Source organism: Fringilla coelebs (genome assembly GCF_963513975.1).
Source record: "Fringilla coelebs genome assembly, chromosome: 1".
NCBI lineage: Eukaryota > Metazoa > Chordata > Aves > Passeriformes > Fringillidae > Fringilla > Fringilla coelebs.
In genome coordinates, this window is record NC_140028.1 from 52506695 (window position 1) to 52530267 (window position 23573).

Here is a 23573-nt window from a genome sequence, read left to right on the forward strand (position 1 = left end):
GCCGCCGCCTCCGCGCTGCCTGCGGCCGAGGGGGGAGCAGTGGGACGAGGCGCGGGGTTGCTGCCGCCGCCGCCGCCGTCGCCGCCTCCGGAGCAGCGAGAGCCGCCTGCGGAGCGCGGGGTGCCCGGCCCGGGGCCGCCCGGTGAGCGCCGCCGGGGGAGTGCGCGGGGGGCGGCAGGGATGGAGCCGGTGGCTGGGGAGGACGAGGTGAAGAAGGCGGCAGAGCCGTGGCTGCTTCTTTGTGGCAGGAAAGTTTCGGTGCGGCTCGGCGCGGCCGCCCTGCTGCCTGCGTGCCTGCCCGAGGAGGAGGAGGAGGAGACCCGCTTCCCGTGCGGGGCCCCGCCTGCCCCGGGCCACTTCGGCGGGAGGGTGTTCTCCCACATCTCCCTCCTTGTCACCCGCCTCCCGGCCGCTGGCAGTGCCATCTTTGGGGCCCGGGCCTCTCGGGAGCTGCGGCGGGGACGGGCAGCCGAGAGCGAGTCGATCGGCCGGAGGGGTTTTTTGAGGAGTTTTCCGCCCGGTGCGATCACAGCGGAGCGGGGGAGCGATGCTGAGCCGATGCCGCCGGGGTGGGCTGCGGGAGAGGAGGGGCGGCGGGCGGGGGTCCCGCTCCGGAGGGACGCCGCGCCGGATAAAAGTCTGGGAAAGCAGCGGTCGGTGAATCGGAACTGGAGCGGCGGGGGGGAGGCCGGGAAAGGGGCACCCGGACCCCGGTGCGCACCCGAGGGGTGTCCGTAGAGACGGCATCGCCCGGCCCCGCTGCTCGGGACCCTTTATGTAACGCAGCCCCGCGCCCGAGCCGTGCGGGAGCACGCCTGGATCGCTCCCCTCGGCAGGCAGCGTGCTCGCCTCCGCTCCCGCGCCCGGGATGCGGCACCCGCCGGGTCCGGGCCGGCGGCTGTAGCTGCTGGAAGGAAGCGTCCTGGGCTTCGGATGGCAGGGAAGGAAAGCGGTGAGGGAAAAGATCCCGTGTTCTCCCGTGTCCCCGGGTCTTGCAGGGGGGTCTCCCCAGCAAAACTTGTACAGATGGCGGCGTGCCCAGCACAGCGAGATTCGGAGGCATTTAACAACCATTGTAAGAAGGACTAATCGGACGCAGACTTTGAATGTCCCGGATCGTGCCTTATTTTTCCACTTTTTTGCTCATTGAGGGTGTTGGGTTTTGTAGTTCATAAAACAGAAAAACATTTCTAGATACCAAAAGAAAGCAATCCAGTGCTCCATTAGCATTCTTTCTCTCTTAGGAGAACAATACAGGCTCACTGTAAGCTTGCCCAAACATGGGCTGCCTTTTATTATATATTGGTACAGTGCCTGGTGCAATAGGTCCTCTTTTGGCCGCGCTCACATGCAAAGCGCAACTAAAAACTGAGTGGCACGCTGCTAATCGTGATATATCTATGGCAAATACCACCTGCCGACAGGCTGGGTTTTCACGGAGGGAGAAAGGTGGAATGCTTTGAACAAACCCGGTTCCTGTCTGTTTGATGTAGCAGATGCTTGTCGTCTCTGGTTGACCTCAGACACTTGCCTGGCTTTTGAAAGTTACATTGTTCAAAGTGTCTGGTACTTTTTTTTTTTTAATGTTGGTGTCTGTATATTTTTAAAAAAGAAGTTAAAAACTTTGTGATTGGGTTGATAGCCTGTGTGACATCTAAGAGTCCATGTGAAAATAGCTGTCTGTCTGCATTAAAGATAACAGGGGCGACTTACCTCGTTGTAAAAGGTTGCTGTGTGTCCTTGGCCCTACAGACCTGTGTGTACCTTAGCCTGAGGAGATACTACACAAAACTCATTGTTCTGCTTTGGGCATTTACAAAATTAGGTCTCCTTTGGTAGGTTTTCTCATCTGAGGCAGTTTTTATCGTAGGATGTCATATTTGATGCTGCAAACTTGAGATTGCTCACCTCAAGTTTATTGCAGTTTTAATCCAAAGGTGCAATAGCAGAAAGCTTTGAACGAACAAGTTAGCTGGAGGAGGAGGGGTTGGGTTTGCTGTGAAGTACCCCAGTTTGCATTTTTTAAAAATATTCATATTTATTGAAGGAATTGAAAGGGGGGAATGGAATGGAATTTAACTTGTGTTCCAGCAGCCTTTTCAGTCGCTGGTTCTTGTTTCAGTGCTGCTTGAAGTACTTGTGAAAATTGCTCACCTGCAGGAACCATGAGGTCACAGTACATCACGGCACCCACAGTCACTGTCCTTCTGTTCCTGCTGTGGATCCCATCATCAACAGGCTGCAACAAGGCTCTCTGTGCCAGCGACGTCAGCAAATGCCTGATACAGGTACAAGTCCTGCGTCCTCCATCTGCTTTTGAGTGCACTGAAAACAGCCCTGAAACTGCCTCCTGAAATGATACAAATAGCTGGTATTTTATGTTAAGTAGTGTCTCTGTAAAGAGGTTGGTTTGATCTCCTACCCATATAAGTGCAGATTTGCAACCATTTTATAGACAGAGAATACCAAGTGCATATTTATATGGGCATGCTTTTTTGGGGTTTTTTAATTGAAACTTTTTCAAGCCATGGATTATGTCTGTCTGAGATGCTGCCCTTAACTTTCAATTTGTCCAGTTCCTTAAGTCTCAAGCAGGGGGTCAGGGGTTGATGCCTGATGCTCTCCATAGCATCAGCTTTGTACAGTGAATTAAAAGATGCCCAAAAAACAAACCAAATACTTAAAAGCTGAACTGGTAGGAAATGGATGTTAAATTCATGATGCTGCTTTAGACTTACTGCGTGTCTGTACAGTGAAAGAAAGAGAGCAGGTTGCTCTCTTTCTTAACTCTTTTCTTAGAGCAGGAGTTAAGAGATGTGGTGGGCAGCAGAACAAAAGGGCCTTTTCTAGCAAAATGACAAGCAGTTCTGGTAGCTACCAAGTATTTTTTTAGTCATGGTAAACAGAGCATGCTTCTTGACTCCAGACTGAGAAAAGAGGCTTCATGTGGTCAGCTGCAGCTTTTTTAAAAGCAACTGTTTCCTACTGCCTCTTTGTAGATTGGAAAGGCAATAGCAGAGAGCGCCAACGTCATATGGCAGTAAGATGTGAGTGTGCTTACTGTAAATGCATGGTCACAGCCTTGAAAAGAGATGCAGAAGTGGCCTCAAGCATTTCCATGTTTACTTCATTTTGCTGACTTCTGTCTAAAATTTGTCTGGGTTACAAATAAAACACTTGCCAGATTCACAAATCCTTCCTGTGGAATGAAGACTGACTGTAGGCTATACCATCTTCTTCTGGGTTCTGCACTGCCTTTGCTTTAAAAGAAAAAAAAAACAAATTGCTGCTTCTTCCAGCCCCACCACAATCTGTGGAGTTGTTAAATAGGGGAGCAAGAATGAGGCTTCTGATTTTTACCTTTTCAAGCAGAACTCCAGTGGTTTCACTGGCATATTGGACATTGTGCACTGTGACAAACTGATGCACTTAAAAGCCCCTTCTCTTGCATTTTTTAAAATCTACTCCAGGATTGAAACCTGTAAGAAGTAGCATGCTAATTGTGGCATTAGATGTACGTGGCCCTTAAATAGTTAATCCAGTGGTACAGATTTGTTGATTCAGGGGAAAATTATTGGTCCAGGTGCTGGATTTCAGTTGATCTGATGCTTGTTTCTCTGTAAGCAAAGGGGACAACAGGGAAGATGTGTCTCCTTTTCTGGTGCCACTGATGGAGTCCACAACCTGTGAAAAAACAGATATCTCCTCCTTGAAAAATCATCTCTTATTGAGTCAAGTTTGAGACAGCAAGCATTTAAACTTTATTTTTATGAGCTAGTTTGAATAGAGCACAGCCTAGGAGGGGGTGGAGTTAATGCTACAGGAGTCCTTACTCAGCTGGCAATAAATGGCTGAGGTTCAGCAGTGCATGGAAATGGCTCATACAACTGTGCTTTCCTTGGATTATGTTGGCATCTCTGTAGCAACACAGCCCTGTGCATACAGAGAAACCACTGAACTGCTTTACTTGGGGTAGGTGTGTTCTCTCTTACTTTGTACAGGTGATGTGGACTCCCTTTTAAAAGAATTTACCTAAAATCAAAATCGTATGCAATTCTCTGAGACCCTAAAGTGGCCTAGGCCACGTGAGTTATGTGCAGTTGCAAGGGAATGACACTGCTTACCTTCACCATCTGGCTGCTGTCTTCCTGCACACAGGCCTGACTTACCAGTCAGTATTCATTCTTTATAGAAGAACAGATCAGGTCAGACTAGTCTGATTGTGGACAGGAAGATATCCTAAAGCTTTGACTTAAAGCAATTGTCATCTTTCTTCTTGGCTTTTTCATTTGTTTTAAAACTTCAGTGCTTTTGTGGCAGAAGTGCTGCACTGGTATATGGAATGGATAGACATGCAAGTAGAGTATATCTGTGTACATTTTTCCCCTCTAAACTCTTCTGGAGGAATCTGAACTTAATAATAAAATACCATGTTGAGGGAGGTTGCTTGACTATCGCATGATATTTTTCTCTCACTGACTTTTATCACTGTTGAAGTTCAGCAAAATCCCTCTCTTGAAACCCAGATAATGTCACTCAGAGACAACTGGGGGAGCAAACAGATTGTGAGTGTTTGTCATTTGCATCTGTGTGCAGAAAGAGAGGCTGCCTGTCCTGGAGACAGAGGGACAAGAGACCTGCTCTCTCAAAAAGCATACGGTTAACATAAATATTTTTGCCAGCATGGCTAGAAGTCAGTACAGTCATTACTGCCACTCCTTAGGAGCTCCTCTGCTTAAGGGTGGTCCCTACATAAATATTTATTTTGTTAGATCCAGAACAGTGCATGAGATCAACAACTCCCATGGATTCAGCTTTCCCTTTGCATCCTGGGCTCTAGCTTTATTGGTGCTCCTCTTTTTCCATAAGCAAAGGCCTGGAAGAAAATAGCTTGAGGCATCTCTCTGCATAAGCCCCGCCTTCGCTAAGAAACTTCGTGGCTTCCTGTAGCTGTTGAGAGAGCTGTGGGTAAGACTTGGGAGTGTAGAGAGTGAGTCCACAAAATTAGTTTGGCCCTTCAAGGCTCTGGCCGCAGCTCCTTCCCATGTCCCTGGGACTGGGGACTGGAGTCCATGAGCCACCGTTGCCGTGCATTCCAGGTGGAGCCCTGGGTGCGCACGGAGCGTGTGCTGCAGTGTTTATGGAGCACATCTGCTGTTGACTTGGCCCTGTGGGTTGTTTTGATGTTTCCATGTGCGGAGGAGATGAAAAGGCCAGTTACGCTCGCTGGGCGGGGGGGAGGGCATATTGTGTCCTTGCAACATGGAGGAAATCCTTGAAGGCAGAAACCTCGAGGATGAGACGTTCCCACAATTGTTCATAGCAAAAGGGTTTGAGGCAAGTCCCAGGTTGGCTCTTGAGGTGCAGAGCTCCTGGCAGGAGTCAGGCTCCGGTGGAATGTCAGTGTTGGGCTGGAAGCTGAGCTTTGCTATCTCATCTGCAACAGTGCTTTAAACTGTTGCTGTGCATAGGAAACGAATGGTGTTACACTTCAGGCATGGTTTTACGATCCTTCCAAAGAGAGGTTGTTTTGTGGAGAAAACAAGATTTTCTCTCCTGAACTCTACAGACCTGCAGCCACCTCAGCTGGTGCGGTATCATTCCAATTAAAATCTCTTTTCATCTGTCTTTTTTGCCTCCTGTTAATCTTGTGTACAAACTCGTCAGCCTGAAATTATTTCCAAGACATTTTAGCCCTGTGGTATGAAATAAATGCCACTCCTTAACTTCAGGGCTTCAGCATCTAAAAATTACTTCCAGTGTGTGTTGTAGCTGCAGTACGTAACCCGGTTGGGTTAACAAAACAGTTCTGGTTGGTTCACTTCCAGGAGATTTTCTGTTATTAAACTGTTCTAGGGAAGAAAGCTCTCTTTCACTCCCCCTTCCAGTTTGCAGAGAGATTTCCAATGCCTTCAGGTCCTGCTTCTCCCTGCACCAAGAAAATATTCTCTGGTATTTCAGGAAAGCTTTGGAAAAAACTCAGATGTTAAACATCTTCTAAAAATTTTTGTTTGCTCTCTGGAGCAGGAGTATCTTTGTTGTACAAACATACCTACTTCCTACTTAATTCTGTATTTTTAAATGGTGAGGCTTATTTCTTGCTTAGCAAAATAGATTCTCCAATGCACCTTCAGTAGTTCAGCTTGGGAAGTTGCCAGGTTGACTGATGAGTAATATTTTCTTCCACTGATGCCTCACCACCCCCAGATAACAACAAGGAACGTTCCTTATTCTGCCTTGCTTTCACCCACGTCTCAGGCAAGCATTCTTTTAAAAACATGTATCCTCTACCAGTATCCAGTGTGGATGAGTCAGGCAGGAGGACTCAAAACTGGTTAAGGAAACCATGGATGTGCAAACAGGTATGGGGAATAACATACAGTTATTGCCCCAAAGTGGCAGAAGTCATTATCATTAATTAGGTTGTTCTTCTTTTCTTCCTCTCCCTCCAACTTTAAAATAAAGAAATAATAATAAACAAACAAACAAACAAAACCCCCAAATAGCAACAAAAAAAACCCCTTAAATATTGCACTGCTTATGAGCCCTTCCTGTAAAAACAAACTTGTTACAATACTGGTAGGTGTAATGGTGCTAGCCCCAAGTCAGTGCTTGCACACATAGATGCTAGGCAGAATTTTTTCTTAACAGGTTGCAAGCACAGAATTTAAGGTTACATTTAATTCTCTCAGAGTACTCTGCCATAAAACCGAAACAACTTTAGTGAACTTTCTGGCTTCTATTCATGCATTACATTTAATAGTTTAGTGAGCTCTGCCTCCTCCCACATGCTGGCCTGTTGGTGTCTTTAAAATGTAAAAGCTGTTTGCCCGGTTTTACTGTTGAAGAATAAATTGGATATTTTTAATTCTAAACTCGTGGTTATTTTTAAAGTTGTTCTATTCAGGCTTTTTATTCTAAAGGCTGACAAAATCTGTTTATCAAATGGTAAGATAAATATTTTAGAAATGCATCATAACTCACGTCCGTCATCTTTCTGAGTGTGTGGTGTCTCCTGTGGTGGAAAAATGTACATATTTTGTTAATCAGCCTGTTTTCATCTTTTACTTGGAAACGGCACAGTTTGTGCAGAAACAGTGACAGGTGCCATTCATAAATTTCAAGGATGAAAAAGTAATAAATCTTACTAGCTTTCCACTCCGTAAATAAAAATTCAATACTTGCAAGGGCTGCCTATTGCAGAAATGTGTGTGGAGCAGGGGTTCACTCTCCATCAGTCAGTGGGGCAAATTGGTCACAATAAACTCTACAGGTGACAGTGTTTCTCACCATTATGTATCACAACCAATAGTTGGTGAATTTTGTTTCTTTGCTGGATTCAAGATGACTTGTGATCTGGGATGAAGTGAATAGAAAATAAGGAATCAGTGGATTTATACTGCATTAGTACATTGTTGCTTGTCTGCAGCACATTCTAGGGCTTGCTCAGTCTTAGTGCAGGCCTGGGACCCTTGCAGCTCCGTTTGCTGTGTTCTGGAGGCCTGTCCCTGTACAGACTTTGCTCTGGCCTCCCTCTCTGAAGTGCACTCCTTGGTCTTTGTGTACCCACGTGAGTTGGTGTGAGCGAGGGGCAGCCACTGTGCAGCTCAACAGGCTGTGGATATTTGCAGTGGCCACTTTTGCAGAGTAAAGAGAGGAGTCATACACCATCAGGTGCAAGACTGCACTTTGCTGTGCCTCGCAAATGTGTTCCTGACATTTGCTATAAAAATGTCTCTTTCTCCCCTACCTTGTTCTTCTTAACAATAGCAAGCAAAGAATTATTTTTAAAATGGAATTTTGTCCAATTTGAGCTTTTCCCAAGGTGCTTCAGAAAGAAACCTCACTTTGCAGGTGACATTGGTGCCTGCCACCAATGTAAGGAGAGATGCCTCTGACCCAGCTGGGGTGGAACCATGGGTGGAGATTCCAGGATAGGAGAATTTCAAACCGAACCACCTTCCTGCCCTTCTCACCTGTCCATGAGCGTCTCCTGCAGTGTGTCCCTCCTCTGCCTCTGGATAATTGGATCAAAGAGTGGGGATGGGCATCATTTTCCCCCTGGCCTGGTGTGTAACAGATTTGCCGATGGCCCTTCCAGTAAAGCCGGGGGTGGAACGATCCCGTGGTCAGTGTTTCCAGTAATGGGATTTGTTTTCTCCCCAGTTGTGTGTAATGTGAGAGTTAGACAGACGTCATCAAAGCCAAATTCTTAGACAGGACAACCAAAGGGACTTCTTGGCTTGTCTGTGTTTTGCGCTATGATGTAATTCAAGGCTGTGAATTATTGTCATGCAGCCACAGTCTTTTGGCCAAACTGGAGTTCCTAGTATAGATTTGAGTTAGAGGGAAGGAGACTGCCTGGTTTTTAGATTTTCTTCATCCCTGTCGGCTTTTTCCATGCTTTGGGTCCACAAGTGTGTGTCTCCAGCAGGACTGCTAGACCAGAGATTTTGGGTTTAGGTAGTACGAAGAGAAATATTTGTCTTTATGTTTCCACGCCTTTTCCATCTTTTTAGGTTATTAATGGTTAAAGAAAAGTACTTGTGTAGGTCATTGAACTTTCTAGAGGCTCTAGAAGTCTCGTAGGTATCTCAAGGTGTCAATTTGGAGGGAGCATAAGATGGTTTTCATAATAGCAAAAATGAATCATCTAGACCTGGGGCAGGTGGGAAGGGGGGAACATCTGGTCACTAATGTTGCAAACAGAGAGCAATGTGTAACAAGTGTTTGGAGATGCAGAAAATCAGATGACTTAAATGGGTAAGTTCCTCTTAGAATCTGGGGATAGGTGTGATGGTAGACATCATGCAAGTCTTGAGTGAGCACATGTGGCTTATAGTAGCTTTCTTTTTTAGTTAAATTATAATGTACGGTCACTATTTTTATATAAAGAAGCATCCGTCTCCAAGTTTCCTGTTGTGATGGGAAAACATTCAAAGAACTTGTAGATTTAGGCATGCACATGCACAGAAGTGCGCACACCTTTCCCATGAATAGGATTTTTTGTCTTTTAAATGCTTGCTTCAGATTTCTCTTCAGAATGTCACCTTTAAAGAAAAAAAAAAAAACAAACTTGCAAAAGATCCTTTTGTAAACTTGGATCGGTTTTTGGCTGGAGTTGTTTCACCGTTTACTCACTGTATTAGAGTACTAAGCTTTTTTAATGCCCTAATTTGAGTTGTGGCTTGAGGAAAAATCACTCTGCTGTGTAGTTATTTTACATCTGGGATTGCTGCAGTGTAATGAGTGTCTGTTGATTCCAGGAGCTGTGTCAGTGCCGCCCTGGGGAAGGGAACTGTTCCTGCTGTAAGGAGTGCATGCTCTGCCTGGGCACACTTTGGGATGAGTGCTGTGACTGTGTTGGTAAGTTTGCACTTTTGGGGGACTTCCTGCTTTTTTTACATTGCTTTCTCCTGCCACATGCTGAGCTCACAGTCTTAAAATAGAAGTAAAACACTGTGACAAAATCTGTGCTTTAAGAGCCTTACAGCTTGGTGTGTGGGTATGGAATAAATTACTGTGGAGACCCAAACATCTGAAAGCTGTGTCTGCTCTATGGAGCTGGGAGTGGCAGTAGTCCAGGTATTGCTTGTTAAATGTCATCATAGCTGATTATTAATTTTGTCTCTCAAATATAAAACTCCTGTTTGAATTGTCATCTTGAGGTAACTCCTCAGTGCCTGCTTTGTGGGGTTGGGTGCTGTGTTTCTGTTTCTGAAGGTTTCTACCTGTAAAGGGTGCATGGGACACCTTTAGGATTGAGTTAGAACTACTAATAAATATGCATGGCCCAGTGTTTCCACTATTCTTTTATTTACAAAAAGAGCTCTTTGTGAAGGGTGAGAAAGAAGCAGACAAGGTCTTACTGTAGGACTAGATGAGTCTTAAAAAGAACACGTTGCTGCTGACAGGTGATGTTCAGAGCGCCCAGATCTTTGCAAGTGAGTGCGGTCTAAGCTTAAGAATTCTAGTTCTGTTTCTTGTTTTATATGTAACAAAATCTTCATCTTCCTGTGGTTGTTGTAAGTCTCCTTGTGCCACCATCCAAAATCCTGGCTTCCATGAAAGGGATGCATCTTGAGTCTTGTACCTGCTCTCAGCTTTTCTAGGTCAGTTTTCTCTGAATTCACGAAGGTGATTAGGTGTCAGAATGCCCATTTTCAGTGCAGGTTATTTCCCTAGTTTAGAACATGGTGTAGAAAGCAAGGCATAGTGTACTGATCTCTAGGGAGAAGAAGGACCTACCTCTTGGGATTGTGAAGTCCACACACGAGCTTCTTTTCATAAATCTGCAGGTGACTCACTGTTCTGCTGCTCTTTCCCATAGTGTTTTCCTGGAGAGGAGTCAACAAGGTTTTGGGTTCAGTTTCCCAGTACTGAGTAAACTAAAATTTCTCCTGATGGCTCTTCAGGTCTCTCAGACCTTTTTGGATTCTATGGCACAGTCCTATTCTTCTTCTCTTCAGTGTAGAATTATCCTTGCTGTAGCCATATTCAAAGGAGGAAACAGGAATACATGCCATACCTGACTCCCTAGACACAGTTCTTTGCTGATACCTGAGCTGATATTTTAAGTTTCTTTATAAGCTGATCATGTCTAATGTAAAAGCAGATAGATTGTTATGTCTTAAAGATCAAGTCTGCCTTGAGGGCAGGAATTACCTCTATCCTCCACCACTAACTGTACTAGTGCTCTGTTGATGCCCGCATGTTTTGTGTATGTTCTCTCCCTTCTCTGACAGGGAAAAAACTGGAGGAGGGAGAACAGCAACAAGTCCTCCATCCTCTTTGAGTTAAGCTCTTCTAGTCCCTTGTGTAAAGGCTTATCTGCTTCCATCATTTTATAGCCCATTTCTGCATCTTCTCATCCATTCCAAAGCAGTAATGTAGACATATTTGATCCTTACAGGTTGCTCATAAGTTAAATTTTTAAATTTTCTTTGTAACAAAAGCTGCTATTTTGTAATATTTACTATATAAAAATATTATTATAATTCAAATGCTTTTAAAAACAGTAAGAGTGAAGGATCTTTGTGGATGAGCATTTACCCATTAAACTATAAGCAATGATTTTTTGGTACCATCTTAAGGTAATATTTTCAAACTGCATTGATATGCACACAAACTTGTATAGATTCTGCAGGATTTTGGTAAACAATCTTGATGTTATTTTTTCTCCCCCTTGTGCATCCTTTTTATCAGTGAAATTTATTTTCAGAATCCTACCTGGCAGAGGTCTGGTCTGACAGGTCTAGAAAGGCCCACAGGTTTCTGTTTCACAACATTAATACAATGACGTCAACTAAAGCATACATCCCTTGATGTATCTGTACAAAACTCTTACCTGGTTTGGTATCTTCTTAACTGATTTTCATGTGGTTATCCTCTATTGCAATTGTATGGTTAATACAGTGCTTGTTAAAGCATTGCTAATATTAGTGCTTATTAAAGGGTGATAAGGAAGGGATAGAAATTTTCTATTAAAGCAGTGAGTCTAGAAAGGTCTGAGAAGAACAAACCTAATTGAGAGGAGCAGGAAAACAATCATTTGCAGCAGGGTATTTGTGTAAGTGGAATTGTATTTTACTATGACCTGATGTTGTTTGGCAAATAGGTTTATTTTTTTTCCTGCTCTGTACTTGGCTCACCTTTTTATAGGAGCAGACTGTCATGGAGTGCTCCTATTACCAAATGCTGGTAATGCTAACCACTTGCTTAAGATTTGCTGAATCTCATGCTAATCACCATGGACAAACTTCCCTCTGCTTTGTTCACTATGGTAATCCATCTACTTAGGTTGAGAAGATTAGGGGTTTATATAAGGCTCCAGTTAAACACAATTATTTGTGAAGCCAGAGTCCTAGTGGATCTGTGGGGCAGGAGATACTTCTCTGGTTGTATGAGGCAGGTAGACTTTGAACAATCATGTCTCATATCACTTTAATATTTCAGGAAGTGGTGTGCTTTGCAGCTGTAGCTGTCTAAACCTGTGTCTGTAAAACTACCCAAAATTATATCCAGATGCACATGAGGAAAATGGATTTGCCTGTCTCTTGACAGGTGGCTTCTAACAGTGTTTTATCACTCCTGAGTTTAAAATACATATGCAGATACAAATTTTCTTTTTAATCTTGGTAGTTTCCACAGATTGGATTTAAATTGAAATACCCTTTGGTTTAATTGCTAGTAATAAATATTAGTGTTTAAATGGTTAACAAAAACTGGAATCAGCATTGCATATCACAAAAACATTTTGTAGGAATTGGCAAAGTGAAAAAAGATTACAAGGTTTCAAAAAAGATACTGCAAAAGATGTTGAAAAATAAGGAAGAGGTAACCTAGAAATTAGTGTTTTGCCTGTTGTGGCCCCTCCAGCTAAGTAGCAAAATGAGGTTCATCTTGGCTGTCTCTACACGAGTAAAGTAATTCAGACTCATGCTCTGTGCTGATAGTGATCTTTGTATCTCCGGCAGATGACTAAGATCTAGTGCACTGCTGCAGCAGATGAGATGGAATACTTGAATTGTGATCAAAAGTTTCACGTACCTCAGACTTATCAAGATAGTCCCTTTCTTCAGTCCTAATCTTGCATTCCAGGTTTATGCTATCGATCATACTCGCTTCTCCCTGGGAAAACAAACCTTCTACTGAACCCTCCATTTTCTAAGCTGTAACACTGACAGGGAAGAAAAGTGCTGTTTAGATGAGGTTTTGCTTTCCACAAGTCACAGGTGTGTTTTGTAGAAGTCTGAACGATCCAAAACCTGCTGTTATGGAAAACTTGTCCTGCTGTATTTGATAGCATTTCTGCTATTGGGCTGAGAGTGGGATAGATACAAAAGAGTTCTGTTCTCTTCAGCAAAAAAAAAAAGCCATTTTAATTCTCCAAATATTCCTACCTGTTTCAAGAAGAGCTTAGGGAGTTCTGTGTCATTTACTGTTTGTTTCCTCTGCAGGTATGTGCAATCCTCGCAATTACAGTGACACACCTCCGACATCCAAGAGCACTGTCGAGGAGTTGCATGAACCAATTCCTTCCCTTTTCCGGGCACTGACAGAAGGGGATACTCAGCTAAACTGGAATATTGTTTCCTTCCCTGTGGCAGAAGAACTGTCACACCATGAGAACCTCGTCTCCTTTTTAGAAACAGTGAACCAGCCACAGCATCAGAACGTCTCTGTTCCGAACAACAATGTCCACACACCTTACTCCAGTGACAAAGGTAATGAGTGTAGTGTCTAAATCCCTAGCACCTCCTCTTGTCTCTTCCAGGAGTCTTCTCAGTGCATGTCCCATACTTCTCTATGCTCGCTTCCTCTTTTCCCATAAGAATATGTGAAAGGTTCAGCCTAATTTTGAGCATGACATAACAGAAAGAGTGAGGCAAAGGTATTGAGGAACGTGGAAGATGGTGTTAAAATGACTGATGTTCTTAGGAGACACTGAACCACGTGAGTTTGTCTCTATAGTTACTCCTGTGGCATGAGGCAGTTTGTTCATGCTGTTTCATGTGCACTGGCACCGTGTGTTCTCTCACCTAGAAACAGTTACCTGTAGCTTAGGAGACAGGACAGACCAGAAGCTGAATCCAAATTACATATAGGTGCAGAAGTAGGCAACTGAAACATGGCTTAAGAGGTCTGAGAAAGCCATGTGCCATAAACTCTTGTATCTGCAACAGTTGTTTACTTATTTCATGTGAGCTGGTGTAACTTGAAATCTTTAGCGGGATGTTTTGTATGAAATCCCGGATTAATAGTAAACCTAAGCAAGATTAGAAGGATTCATCAAGGAAGGATGTGACAGACTGTCTTCAAAATAAGTAACTTGGTGGTAGGGGTTCAACTTACAGATTCATTCCTCCTATTTCATATTAAGTTTTTTATATTCTTTCCTTCAGTTTAGAGGAAAGACTTCAGGATACTGTTTGCTGTGGTTGGGTGGGGGAAAGATGAGAAGTTTGAGTTAGTGTCGACAGTGGTATAAAAAAAACACTGTCTGTTTCTTGGTTTCCATACTAAACCTGAAACACTTTTCCCTGCAAATCATTACATCAGACTTTAAAGAATCTCATAAACAGTTCATAGTGGAATTGCTGCTTAATAGGGGAAAAAGAGCATCTGATTTATTAGTGCAATTAATGCTTTGCTTCCTTCCCAATGTACACTTTAAATATTTGTAACCCCATATGTTGCTGTTGTGATGGCCCTTTTATCTTATCAATAAAAGATACCCTAATTGATGGACATGCTGCTTTTCCATACCAGTGTGAACCAATGACCTAGTTGTGTTTCTGAGTAGGACTGCTGCTGATTAAATGGAACCATAATGGCAACTTTTCTAATTTCCTTTGGCTAAGGCACATTAGAAAAATAAATTAATTCCAGAACTAGGAAACCAGATGGGCAGAAAGCATCTCATTCATATGTCTTTGATGTTATTAAAATGCTTGCTTGCTGTTATGAGAATAATGTACAAAGTCATGTAAAATGGAAAGCCGCAAAAAGCCCTGTGTACAAAGACTACAGTACTTACAATTATAAATTAAACTCAGGGGAAAAAAATTATGTTTAGCACAGCCTTGAATGTATCCCACTGTACTTAGGTACTGCAATCCAGATGGCTGTTCCCTGACAGTCCTTTACTACCGTACCAACAGGATGGGCTAATGATAGTTTTGGGTTAAACTTAGAATTTGAATTGCATCTCAAGGGTGTGGAGCAGTTTTGAGTTCAACAACACAGACAAATACATAACACTGCCATTTTTTTCTTAGTCAAAAGTCCCCTTCATTTCTTTTACTAGGAACATATTAGAGATTAGGCTGAGAGAGCTCTTACTGGAATGATGACAGTCCAAAAACAACAGTTAGATTTGGAAATAGTTACCAAATACCACTGGCTTTCAGGCCTCAGCAGACACTTAAAACAGAAATAAATGTCAGAGCCTGTTCTTGTAATAATTTGCCGTGCCTTCTCCATCTTCGTGACCAGTGAAGAACTGGAAAAGATAGAAAATTACTTTCCACATCCTCTTCCTATACTTTTAAGTATCTAAATACGTAAGCCTGCCAAAGAGTCTCTTTTCTTGGTCACAGTATAGATCACTTTGTAGTGCTCTGCTTTCTTGAAAGTCATATTCAATTTGCTTATAAAAATATTGATGACTTGAGTTTTGAGAACAGAGGAGGTGGAAAGAAAAATTAGTGTCTGGCCTTGGTCAGTTGATGTTTATTATGGTGGAAGCAGGACAGCTGGACATCCAACAGCTGGGTGTTGTGTGAGCCATGGGGTAGCATTGTTTCTAATACTGTTCTGCTGAATTCATTGGAAAAGCCATAATCAAAAGGTGGAGGGGCAGTAGGTTGGGACTGAAGAGCCTTGTGAGCATGGGCACAGTGAGGCAGCTGAGGAAGTTCCTGGAGCTTGATGGCTTCTACCCATGCAAAGTTCAGTCACACAATCGGGTCACTGCTTCAACAAGCTGGCAAGTGTTAGAGCTACTGAAAGAGAGGGGGGTTTGTGAAGGTGTATGTGTGTACTCAGTGGCGGTAAACACAAGCTTAGCCTGCAGTGGGAGAAACAGACCATGTCTTGACCCTTTCCTTCTCCCCAGAAATGCTGCTAGGCTTGAGGGCAGGTCTTGCAAATGGAGATACCCTTACGGTGACTTGCTAAGCCATTGTCTTTGGGGCTGTGACAATCAGGGATTTAAAAGAATATTCCTGTGAGCAGGAACACAGATGCTTTATGTTCCCTTTACAGTCCTGTGCCTCCTCCATTTTGTGGTTCTTCTGTGGCTCCTTGCTTGCTTCCCTCCAACATGGTGTGCTGGCAGCAGCCAATGGCATGGCCTGTTAAGGGAGAGGGGCTAATGAGAGGCAGATTTTGTAGGGGGACAGTGGTCTCTGTGCTGTCTTCTGGAATACATTCCAAAATTTGGAAAGGCTCTGCTTACAAATACCCCTTGTCATGTAGTGTAACACAGCTCTGATTTCAGCTTTACTGCGTGTTCTCGCAGGGATCGCCGTTAAGCTGGCCCAGGGTGCCAGACTCGCTTGATGCAGTTTGGGGTGAGTGCCAGGAAAAGCAGCACCAGCCACAGGAACCATGAGCTTTGTGCCTGAGTGGCCTGGAGCCACCACCAGGGAGGGTAGCTGTGGATCCGGGAGGAGGTGGGGTGCGGTGGGATATAAAGCATTCCTTTCTCGCCCCAGCCTACTCTGAACCCCGCCACCAGACCTTGAACTTCGCGGTTATTTTCCTAATGAGTGTCTTCCCTTTCCTCCTGTGAACTGACTTGTAACGTTTAGCTGCCAAAGCTATGCATGCGCTGCTGGAGCTGCTGTAGTTCTTTGTATCAGTTGTTTCTGGCACTTGAGCCTCTACTTCAGAGAGGATTGCAGTGGTTATTAATCTGGAGCTACATTTGTTCATTCTCTTTGCTTTACTTCTAGATGATACCCTCAGAGCTCTGAACTGCAAGTTCAGAGATTTAAATAAGCTTAGTTGTTTCAGATGATGACAGGATGTTGGCGAGAGGGAAAAGGGAACTAGATAATTTTTTGGCAATTGATAAAACAAAATCTATGTTGTAGTTAAGGGCTTATGACTTACACTGGTCTGCAATTCTGCTCCCCTCCAGTGCAACAGGGAGAGGAGAGCTATAATTCCAGTGAAGAGACATTTACCTCTGTAGGTAGTCTAGGAAGATTATTAAAAAAAAACAACCTTTCTTTTTATAAATTGATTGACATAAAATTGACTTGTCCAAAAGTAGTAGATTATGTAAATGGATTGTTCATAATCAGTTGCAGGTTAATCTCCTTGTTCTTGTTTTCCCCTCTTCTCGCTACTGCACTAGACTAGTGTTTTTCCTAGTGGAAGGTGTATCCCTGCCAACAAAAGGGGGTTTGGAACTAGATGATCTTTAAGACCCCTTCCAACCCAGGCTGTTCTATGATAAAACAGTATGACTGCTGGATGAACAGTTACTTTTTAAAAGAACTTTTAGACCTACCAATAAAGTGGCCAGCAGACAGCTGAAGTTACACAGCACATATAACTTCAAAGATCCCATACAGCAAATTATCATTAACTGGGAAGGTTCTCTGAGTTGCTAAATTTTTCTATATTACACCAGTTAAGATCGTTTTATAGCAAAGCCTGGTAGTTTCTTCTGTTCACTTTTAATTTAGACTTGATTATTGTTTCTCCTGCATGACCTTCACTGAGTACGAAGTGTGAGGGGGCAAAAGGTGAGAAATTAATGTTCTGGGGAAAAAAATTTACTGCTGCATCCTTCGCCTTCCCTGCATCTGCAGTCTGTCATCCTTAGGGTGTGAAATTTGGCAAAATGCAAATGAGAAAGTTGTTACTGCACTAAGTAATATTCTTTTTATCTACACTGAGGGAGCCAAGTGATGACTCGGTAATTAGCTTTGTGAAACAGTTTAAGTACTCTCCCAGGTCCCAGCTGAGCCTGTAGGTATGTATTTTTTCCCCCTGCGTAACTCTCTTTTTGCAGTAGACTGCAGTCTATAGACTGCAAAAAGAGAGTTACGCAGGGGAAAAAAGGATTTAGTGCTTGAGGGGAAGAAATCTCCTGCTTTCAGTAATTCAGCCTCCACATGAGCACAGAGGCATTGCTGAGAGATCACGAGTGCCCTGTGACAAACAAAGCGCACCCTGGGAGATCTGACTTGTTCAGACCTGGCAAGTCTTTCAGTGAGCAAGACGTCAGAAACAATTTGGTAACATATACGCAGAGCACATCCTCCAGATGCTTACAAGAGATGCTTGGGACCAGATGGATCTACTGCTGGCTTTGGCCTGCCACATGCAGTCTGCTCTCTCCTCTTTGCAGCATTTTTGTGCTTGCCCTCAAGAACCTAATCCTCTTGACTTGTGTGCGGGTGGAAATAAACTTCCTTCTCTACTCTCCAGTCAGTCAAGATTAACGTCCTTGGCTGTCACTGCCACCATAATAAGGTTGAATTTTGGCTTTGGTCCTGGGAGAGTGATTCAGGAGACCAGTCTGCAGTCTCACAGGAGCTGACTGATGCCACCTAGTTTTGCCAGAGTTATAGGCCAGGTGCTGCTGCTTGTCTGGCCTCCTTTATCCAGAGAGATGTCTCCCTGTTCAGTGTCATCGATCTTTACATCCTAGAAATCACAGGCTCTCCTTCCCCAGGAAGTTTATTTCATTTCTGCAGGTATTAGCTGATAGGCTTCAGCAGGACTTGTGAAGCAGTACTAACATCGCTGAGGCTGTCAGAGATGAGGTTAACATGAGGGTGAGCACAGATGTCTCCTTATGCAGAAGGGACTGAACATTCTCTGGTATGAAGACAGTCTGTAAGTGCTGGGAGCAGTTAGCGCACCTCAGAGTGTGCACAGCTTTCCTGACAACTTCCCTGACCTACCTTAGGCTTTCCTTTGTGTGTTGCAAGTTGCAGTGCCATGATCAACAGATAGTGACCACTTCCGGCAACCCCTTGGATGGCTGCTTCCTTTGAAGAGCTGTTTCACTCCAATCTGGAGATAGCCATGAATCATTTTGCCCTCTCAGACTTATCCAGAGATTAAATCAGTCAGCTGGAGATGGCATCCCAAAAGGTGATTTTGCAGGAAGAAATCTTTCAAGATTAGCCAGGATTGCCTATTTCAAGGGAGAGGTTCTATGCCTCCAACTGACACCTTCTAAGACTATGGAATTTAAGACCAAACTTAATGTAGTAACACTTCAGTAGAAAACTACTAAAAAGGAATCAAAGAGCTCAATACAGATTTAGAAAAAGGACATCAAGAGTATCAGTAATGTGCAACAGAGGCTTCTATAAGGCTCTTGTGCTTGAACCCCAGCACTGACTTGGAAGACTGATGGGAATGAGAATACTGTCTGGAGACTTGTTCCTACTTTCTCATCCCTACCCTACCTCTAAAAACTTCCTGTGAGGAGTGAAGGGAACAGATACCTGGGTCTATCTGGGCCTTCTAGGAATGGATGGTGTGTGCTTCTTCTTCTTGGGACTATGGCAATCTGAACTTTTTGTCACTGGTGAAATGCTGCAATGTCCTTGTGCATTCCCCATAGAAATTGGAGCTCTGTCTGGCCTCTGCCTCTTGCCTTTTAGGCTGTGGTGGCTGCATCTCCCTACTACTTTTCAGCTTTGGCTGAACACTTCAGGTGTACACCTATCACTCTGCACATGGTACCACACTTCTGTTCAGCTCCTTCCTCTTCCTCTCTGGGAATCAAACATCCTTATTGAAGCTGTAGATATGTTGGTTGTTTTCAGGCAGAGATTTTGTTCTCTGAGAACTCTATTCCTCTGGTTGCTTTGCCTCAGGATATATTATAAGGGCTTATAGAAATAGAAGTGCCAAGAATAGGACAGGACTTACACAGCCACAGTGGACTTTGTTGATGTTTCCAGCAGTACTTCAGGTAGTGCAAGATTTTTTTGGCAACTGCAGCACAGCTTTTCTGGGAACAGAAACTGCTTCAGCTCTGGGTCTGCCTCTCCTACAGAGGATCGCTATTGCCTGTTGCACTGTATCTGGTGTCTGCAAGGCATGTACATCAGTTTGGAGCCTGACCAAGGCAGTGACTACTCTGTTACTTTCAGTGGACTGGCAGCACATCCTCTGACCTTCTTGCAGCTGTTTTGGTAGTAGCATAATAATTTGACAGTGATCAAAATCAGTCACTAAAAGAAACCAAACCAAACCCGCTGTCTTGATTTACTATTTAAGTTTGTATTACTTGTTTCTAATCCACATTGGAATGTAGATCAGTGGGTTTGTCCCAGATGCACCATGAGTAGTAATAGGCTAGAAAGCCCTTTGACATCTCCTGCTCACAAGCTGGTCTGATCTGCATGAGGGAGACATTCCTGTTTGCAGACAGCTGCCAGTTGTTCTTTCCCCAAAGTCTGCCAAATTATGCTCTGAGTAAATGTTATGTAATCATGGTCCTTTGAAGGGTGAACAAAGTTTTATGGTATAATCACCTGGTCAGTACAGAAGAAAGATGGTGGAATCTGCCAGCTTGGAGAATTGGAAGTGGACTGAAGGGGGGATGGTTTTATTTTATAGTTGTGGTAAATGCCTTAGCTCTATTTTGATGTTGCAGCACCAAACTTCATGGCATTTCAAGTAATTGCATGGGTGTTAGAAGCACAAAGTCAACACATAGACAGAAGGGTTGTTTTAAGATTAGTAGTAAGCTGGTGGTGTTGCTAATAAAAAAAGGAAAAGTGTGCAGTTTCATGCTGATGAAAAAAAGGATTATTTAGGTCTGTGATTTAACCTGGCTAAAGATCATTGTGGAGTTGGGGGTGGGGGGGGGGGAAGAAACATTTACAACCACATAATGGTTTTTGATGGTTTTTAAAAATAACTTCTATAAACCTGAAGTTTTTTGTGGTAGCATATTACCTTCAGAGGACACATTCCTGCTTGCAATTTTGGCATAGCTCATCCTTACGTTCTTGTAACTAGGGAACAAAACTTAAAAACATTCTTGCCTGTGAATATAGAAGTAAATTAATCCAGGAGGAGATCAGACAACAGGTTGAGTTGTAGATGCTGAAAATTCGAAGTTGATAGATTTTACCTTGTCTCTCTGCCTTGCCTCTCTGCTTTTACTGTCACCTTTTTTTCCTTATGCCTCATAGTCCTGTAAGTTTGCAATCATACTTCTAAAGCTGCTCATTTAACTAATTTCTAACTAACCTTTAAAAACACTTTAAGATCTTTTAAACCAATTTTTTTTCCCCTCTTGGTTTAGAACACATGTGTACTGTGGTGTATTTTGATGACTGCATGTCAATACATCAGTGCAAGATCTCTTGTGAGTCCATGGGAGCTTCCAAATACCGATGGTTTCACAACGCCTGCTGTGAGTGCATTGGGCCAGAGTGCATCGACTATGGCAGTAAAACTGTCAAATGTATGAACTGCATGTTCTGAAGCAGGAAAATTGTAATATACCAATACTGAGGCCAAAGTAATCTCTCTCGGTTAAAGAGAAGGGGATTGCAAATTCTGCGTTTTGGTGGAGTGCCTGCTGGTTGCAATTAAATGTACCTGGTTGAAAAGAGGATGTACAAAATCAGAGAACTTTTTTTCTTTTTTTTCTTTTTTTTTTAAATTCATATAAGCGAGACTAATTAATAGATGTTTAAATACTATGTTTTAAACTCGTTTTTCTCTATTTCTGCTCAAATGGTACAGTCATGCTCATCATTACTGTTCTGATTCTTTTCCTTTGATTTGAAAGTATTGGCTATATTGGCTTTCAGAATGTAGTACTCTATCTTGTAGTTTACAGTAGGGCATCTTTTAGAATGCGGTGATGAGATTTCCATTATCTAAATTCAACAAATAAATAAGTGGCTGCTAGGTTGGAGGGAGGGTGGATGTTGTTTAGGGGCTGGGTTTTTGGGATTTGGTTTCTGGTTTTGTTTTTTAACTTTATTACCTTCCAATTTTTAAGGTTAGCTTTTATTGTGGAAGTGATATTTGGAGAAAAATTAAAATTCATGCTTTCTCTTCAAGTTCAAATAATGGGCTGTCATGGATAAAATCCTAACTTCTTAGAAGGGCTGCCCAGCAAAACACCATGTATGGGATACTTTTCCTCCAAGTTTCATTTGCCCTGCTTTCTTTTCATTGGGGCCTACGATGCATAATTTATGCATTACACAAATTCATCTTTTCAGTCTTCTCTTAGATCCCAAAATAAAGCTGTTTGTTGCGGTTGCATTTCCCACCTTTTGCACTGTTCTCTAGGCTTGTTACACTCGGAACATTTAGTCCAGTAAAGGAAATATGTAAGGCTATGATGGATTAACTAAAGGAATAAAGAATGAAATGACGGGAACAAGCAAGTGGTACAGGTCTACCAGCCGAGCAGCTGGCAGCAAGCATGTTCCCATTTAGTAATTTCCTGTGAATATTTATTCCAAAACATTTTTATTATTATGAAATTTCTTTTTTTCCCCCATAAATTTTTGTCAGTGAAGAAGAGAATATGTGTCTGAAAAGGAAAAGTTAAAGTGCTCTGAGTTTAGAACATTGTGCATTTTTCTAAGTAAGAGTTTTTATATGTTGACAGCTACATAGCAGCTACTATGACCAATTTAAGGTGTCCACTGATAATGGTACTAAGTACAAGAATAAAGTGTATTAGTAGTTAATGGTCAGCTTTTTGTATTTATAATAATGTGGGTTTTAACTCCTTCAATTTTTTATGCATATATGCATATGCAAACACAAAAAAGAACTTGACTATTCATTTTTCTCTCATTAACCTCAGCTAGAGGGATTAAACTGTTTTCTAGTTACACCTGTCTATCTGTACCATGTACACATGAAAGCAGTCATATTACATTTATTTTGTTGAAAAATTTTCCTGAATGTTTTTTCCAATTTTTTTTTCTCATGATACAGTTCTTTCAATAAGATGGAATAATAATAATAATGATGATAATAATAATAAAAAAATCTACTCCTGTTAAATAATGTTGCATTCTTCAGCATCTTTCTCAGCTATAAAAATGTACTTGAAAGATGAATGTTATTGTTTTGAACTAGTGGATTATGGAATGTTTTCATACTTTAAACTTACAGTAAAATGATAAAAGATCATAGACAAAAATAGAAAAACCTGTATTATAATGGAGGAGTTGTTCTTCCTATATTTTACAACTCATGTTATATTTTCTTCTGCTAGAATTTCTTAAAATAAATGGAGAGGAAGAATATGTTAAGAGTAGCTGTGACTGTTTGTAGCTGGAGGGTGATGCATCCATGTTCCTGACCAAGACAGGAGACATGTAGCAATCAAGCAAGCAGGAGGTCATTAGTGTGCTTCAGATTTTTGGAGTCTTAAATTATTGGAAATATGAGGGTAGCTCAGAATCATCTTGGGGGAGGAAGAAGGCTGATGTTTCTGGTCAGGCACCTGCTGCCCCATGGATTTGTGACACTATCTCCATTTACATCCTCAGAATTTTGCTGTGAGGTCAAATCAAGTGGGGGAGGGAGGGATGGGGGAGCGGCCTAAGAGGTGTCCAGGAAATACTGTGGGGAATGGCATAAAAATGTAAACACAGTTGTCTGTAGTGGCCTGAGAGAAGGTAGTGCACACCTTCTGGGGCTTGCCTTACTTTTTGTAATTCCTGATGCTGTCTAGTGTTTGCTGAAAGTGTTGTGTGTACACAAATGTCATGCAGCAACACCCAGTGTATTTTATGATGATGAGTGTTTTAAGAGGTATTTTAATAAAAAGACATTACTGGTTCTTGTGTGTTCTTTCTCAAGAGTTTCTCAGGGAAACATTACCAGGAAGCATATTACAAAAGTTACTGATCTAGATGGATAGAATAATACTAAGAATTACCTCTCCAGCAGTTTTTTTCCATACCTAAAAGTGTTGCTTTGAAGTATTTTTCTGTTCTTAAATGATAAATACTCAGAATGCTCTTTCTGAAAAACCTAACAATTTTAGAAAGGGGTTTATTTAGTCTTATTAATTTTGTAGGAAAAATTATAATTTATTT

At 42.5% G+C, this 23573-nt stretch overlaps 1 protein-coding gene across 2 annotated transcripts; it reads left to right on the top strand.

The window, feature by feature from the left end:
- The first annotated feature begins 17 nt into the window (after positions 1-17).
- TWSG1 (twisted gastrulation BMP signaling modulator 1) lies at positions 18-23008 on the top strand. 2 transcript variants are annotated; one of them, XM_084216609.1, is made up of 5 exons: positions 18-142; positions 2123-2288; positions 9267-9366; positions 12960-13226; positions 20798-23008. In XM_084216609.1, the coding sequence occupies exons 2-5, from the start codon at positions 2166-2168 to the stop codon at positions 20977-20979; spliced, it is 672 nt and encodes a 223-aa protein (XP_084072735.1). In that variant the 5' UTR covers positions 18-142; positions 2123-2165; the 3' UTR covers positions 20980-23008. The 2 variants fall into 2 exon arrangements, with proteins under 2 accessions (XP_084072735.1, XP_084072736.1); XM_084216610.1 differs by having other exon boundaries at positions 77-142; positions 2161-2288.
- Positions 23009-23573: the final 565 nt, after the last annotated feature.

Bases quoted from the DNA above. Each gene is read 5' to 3' on its own strand.
- TWSG1 (XM_084216609.1), top strand. From the start codon at position 2,166: ATGAGGTCACAGTACATCACGGCACCCACAGTCACTGTCCTTCTGTTC. The intron at 2,289-9,266 runs GTACAAGTCCTG...TGTTGATTCCAG, and splicing joins TCAGCAAATGCCTGATACAG to GAGCTGTGTCAGTGCCGCCC. The intron at 9,367-12,959 runs GTAAGTTTGCAC...TTTCCTCTGCAG, and splicing joins TGAGTGCTGTGACTGTGTTG to GTATGTGCAATCCTCGCAAT.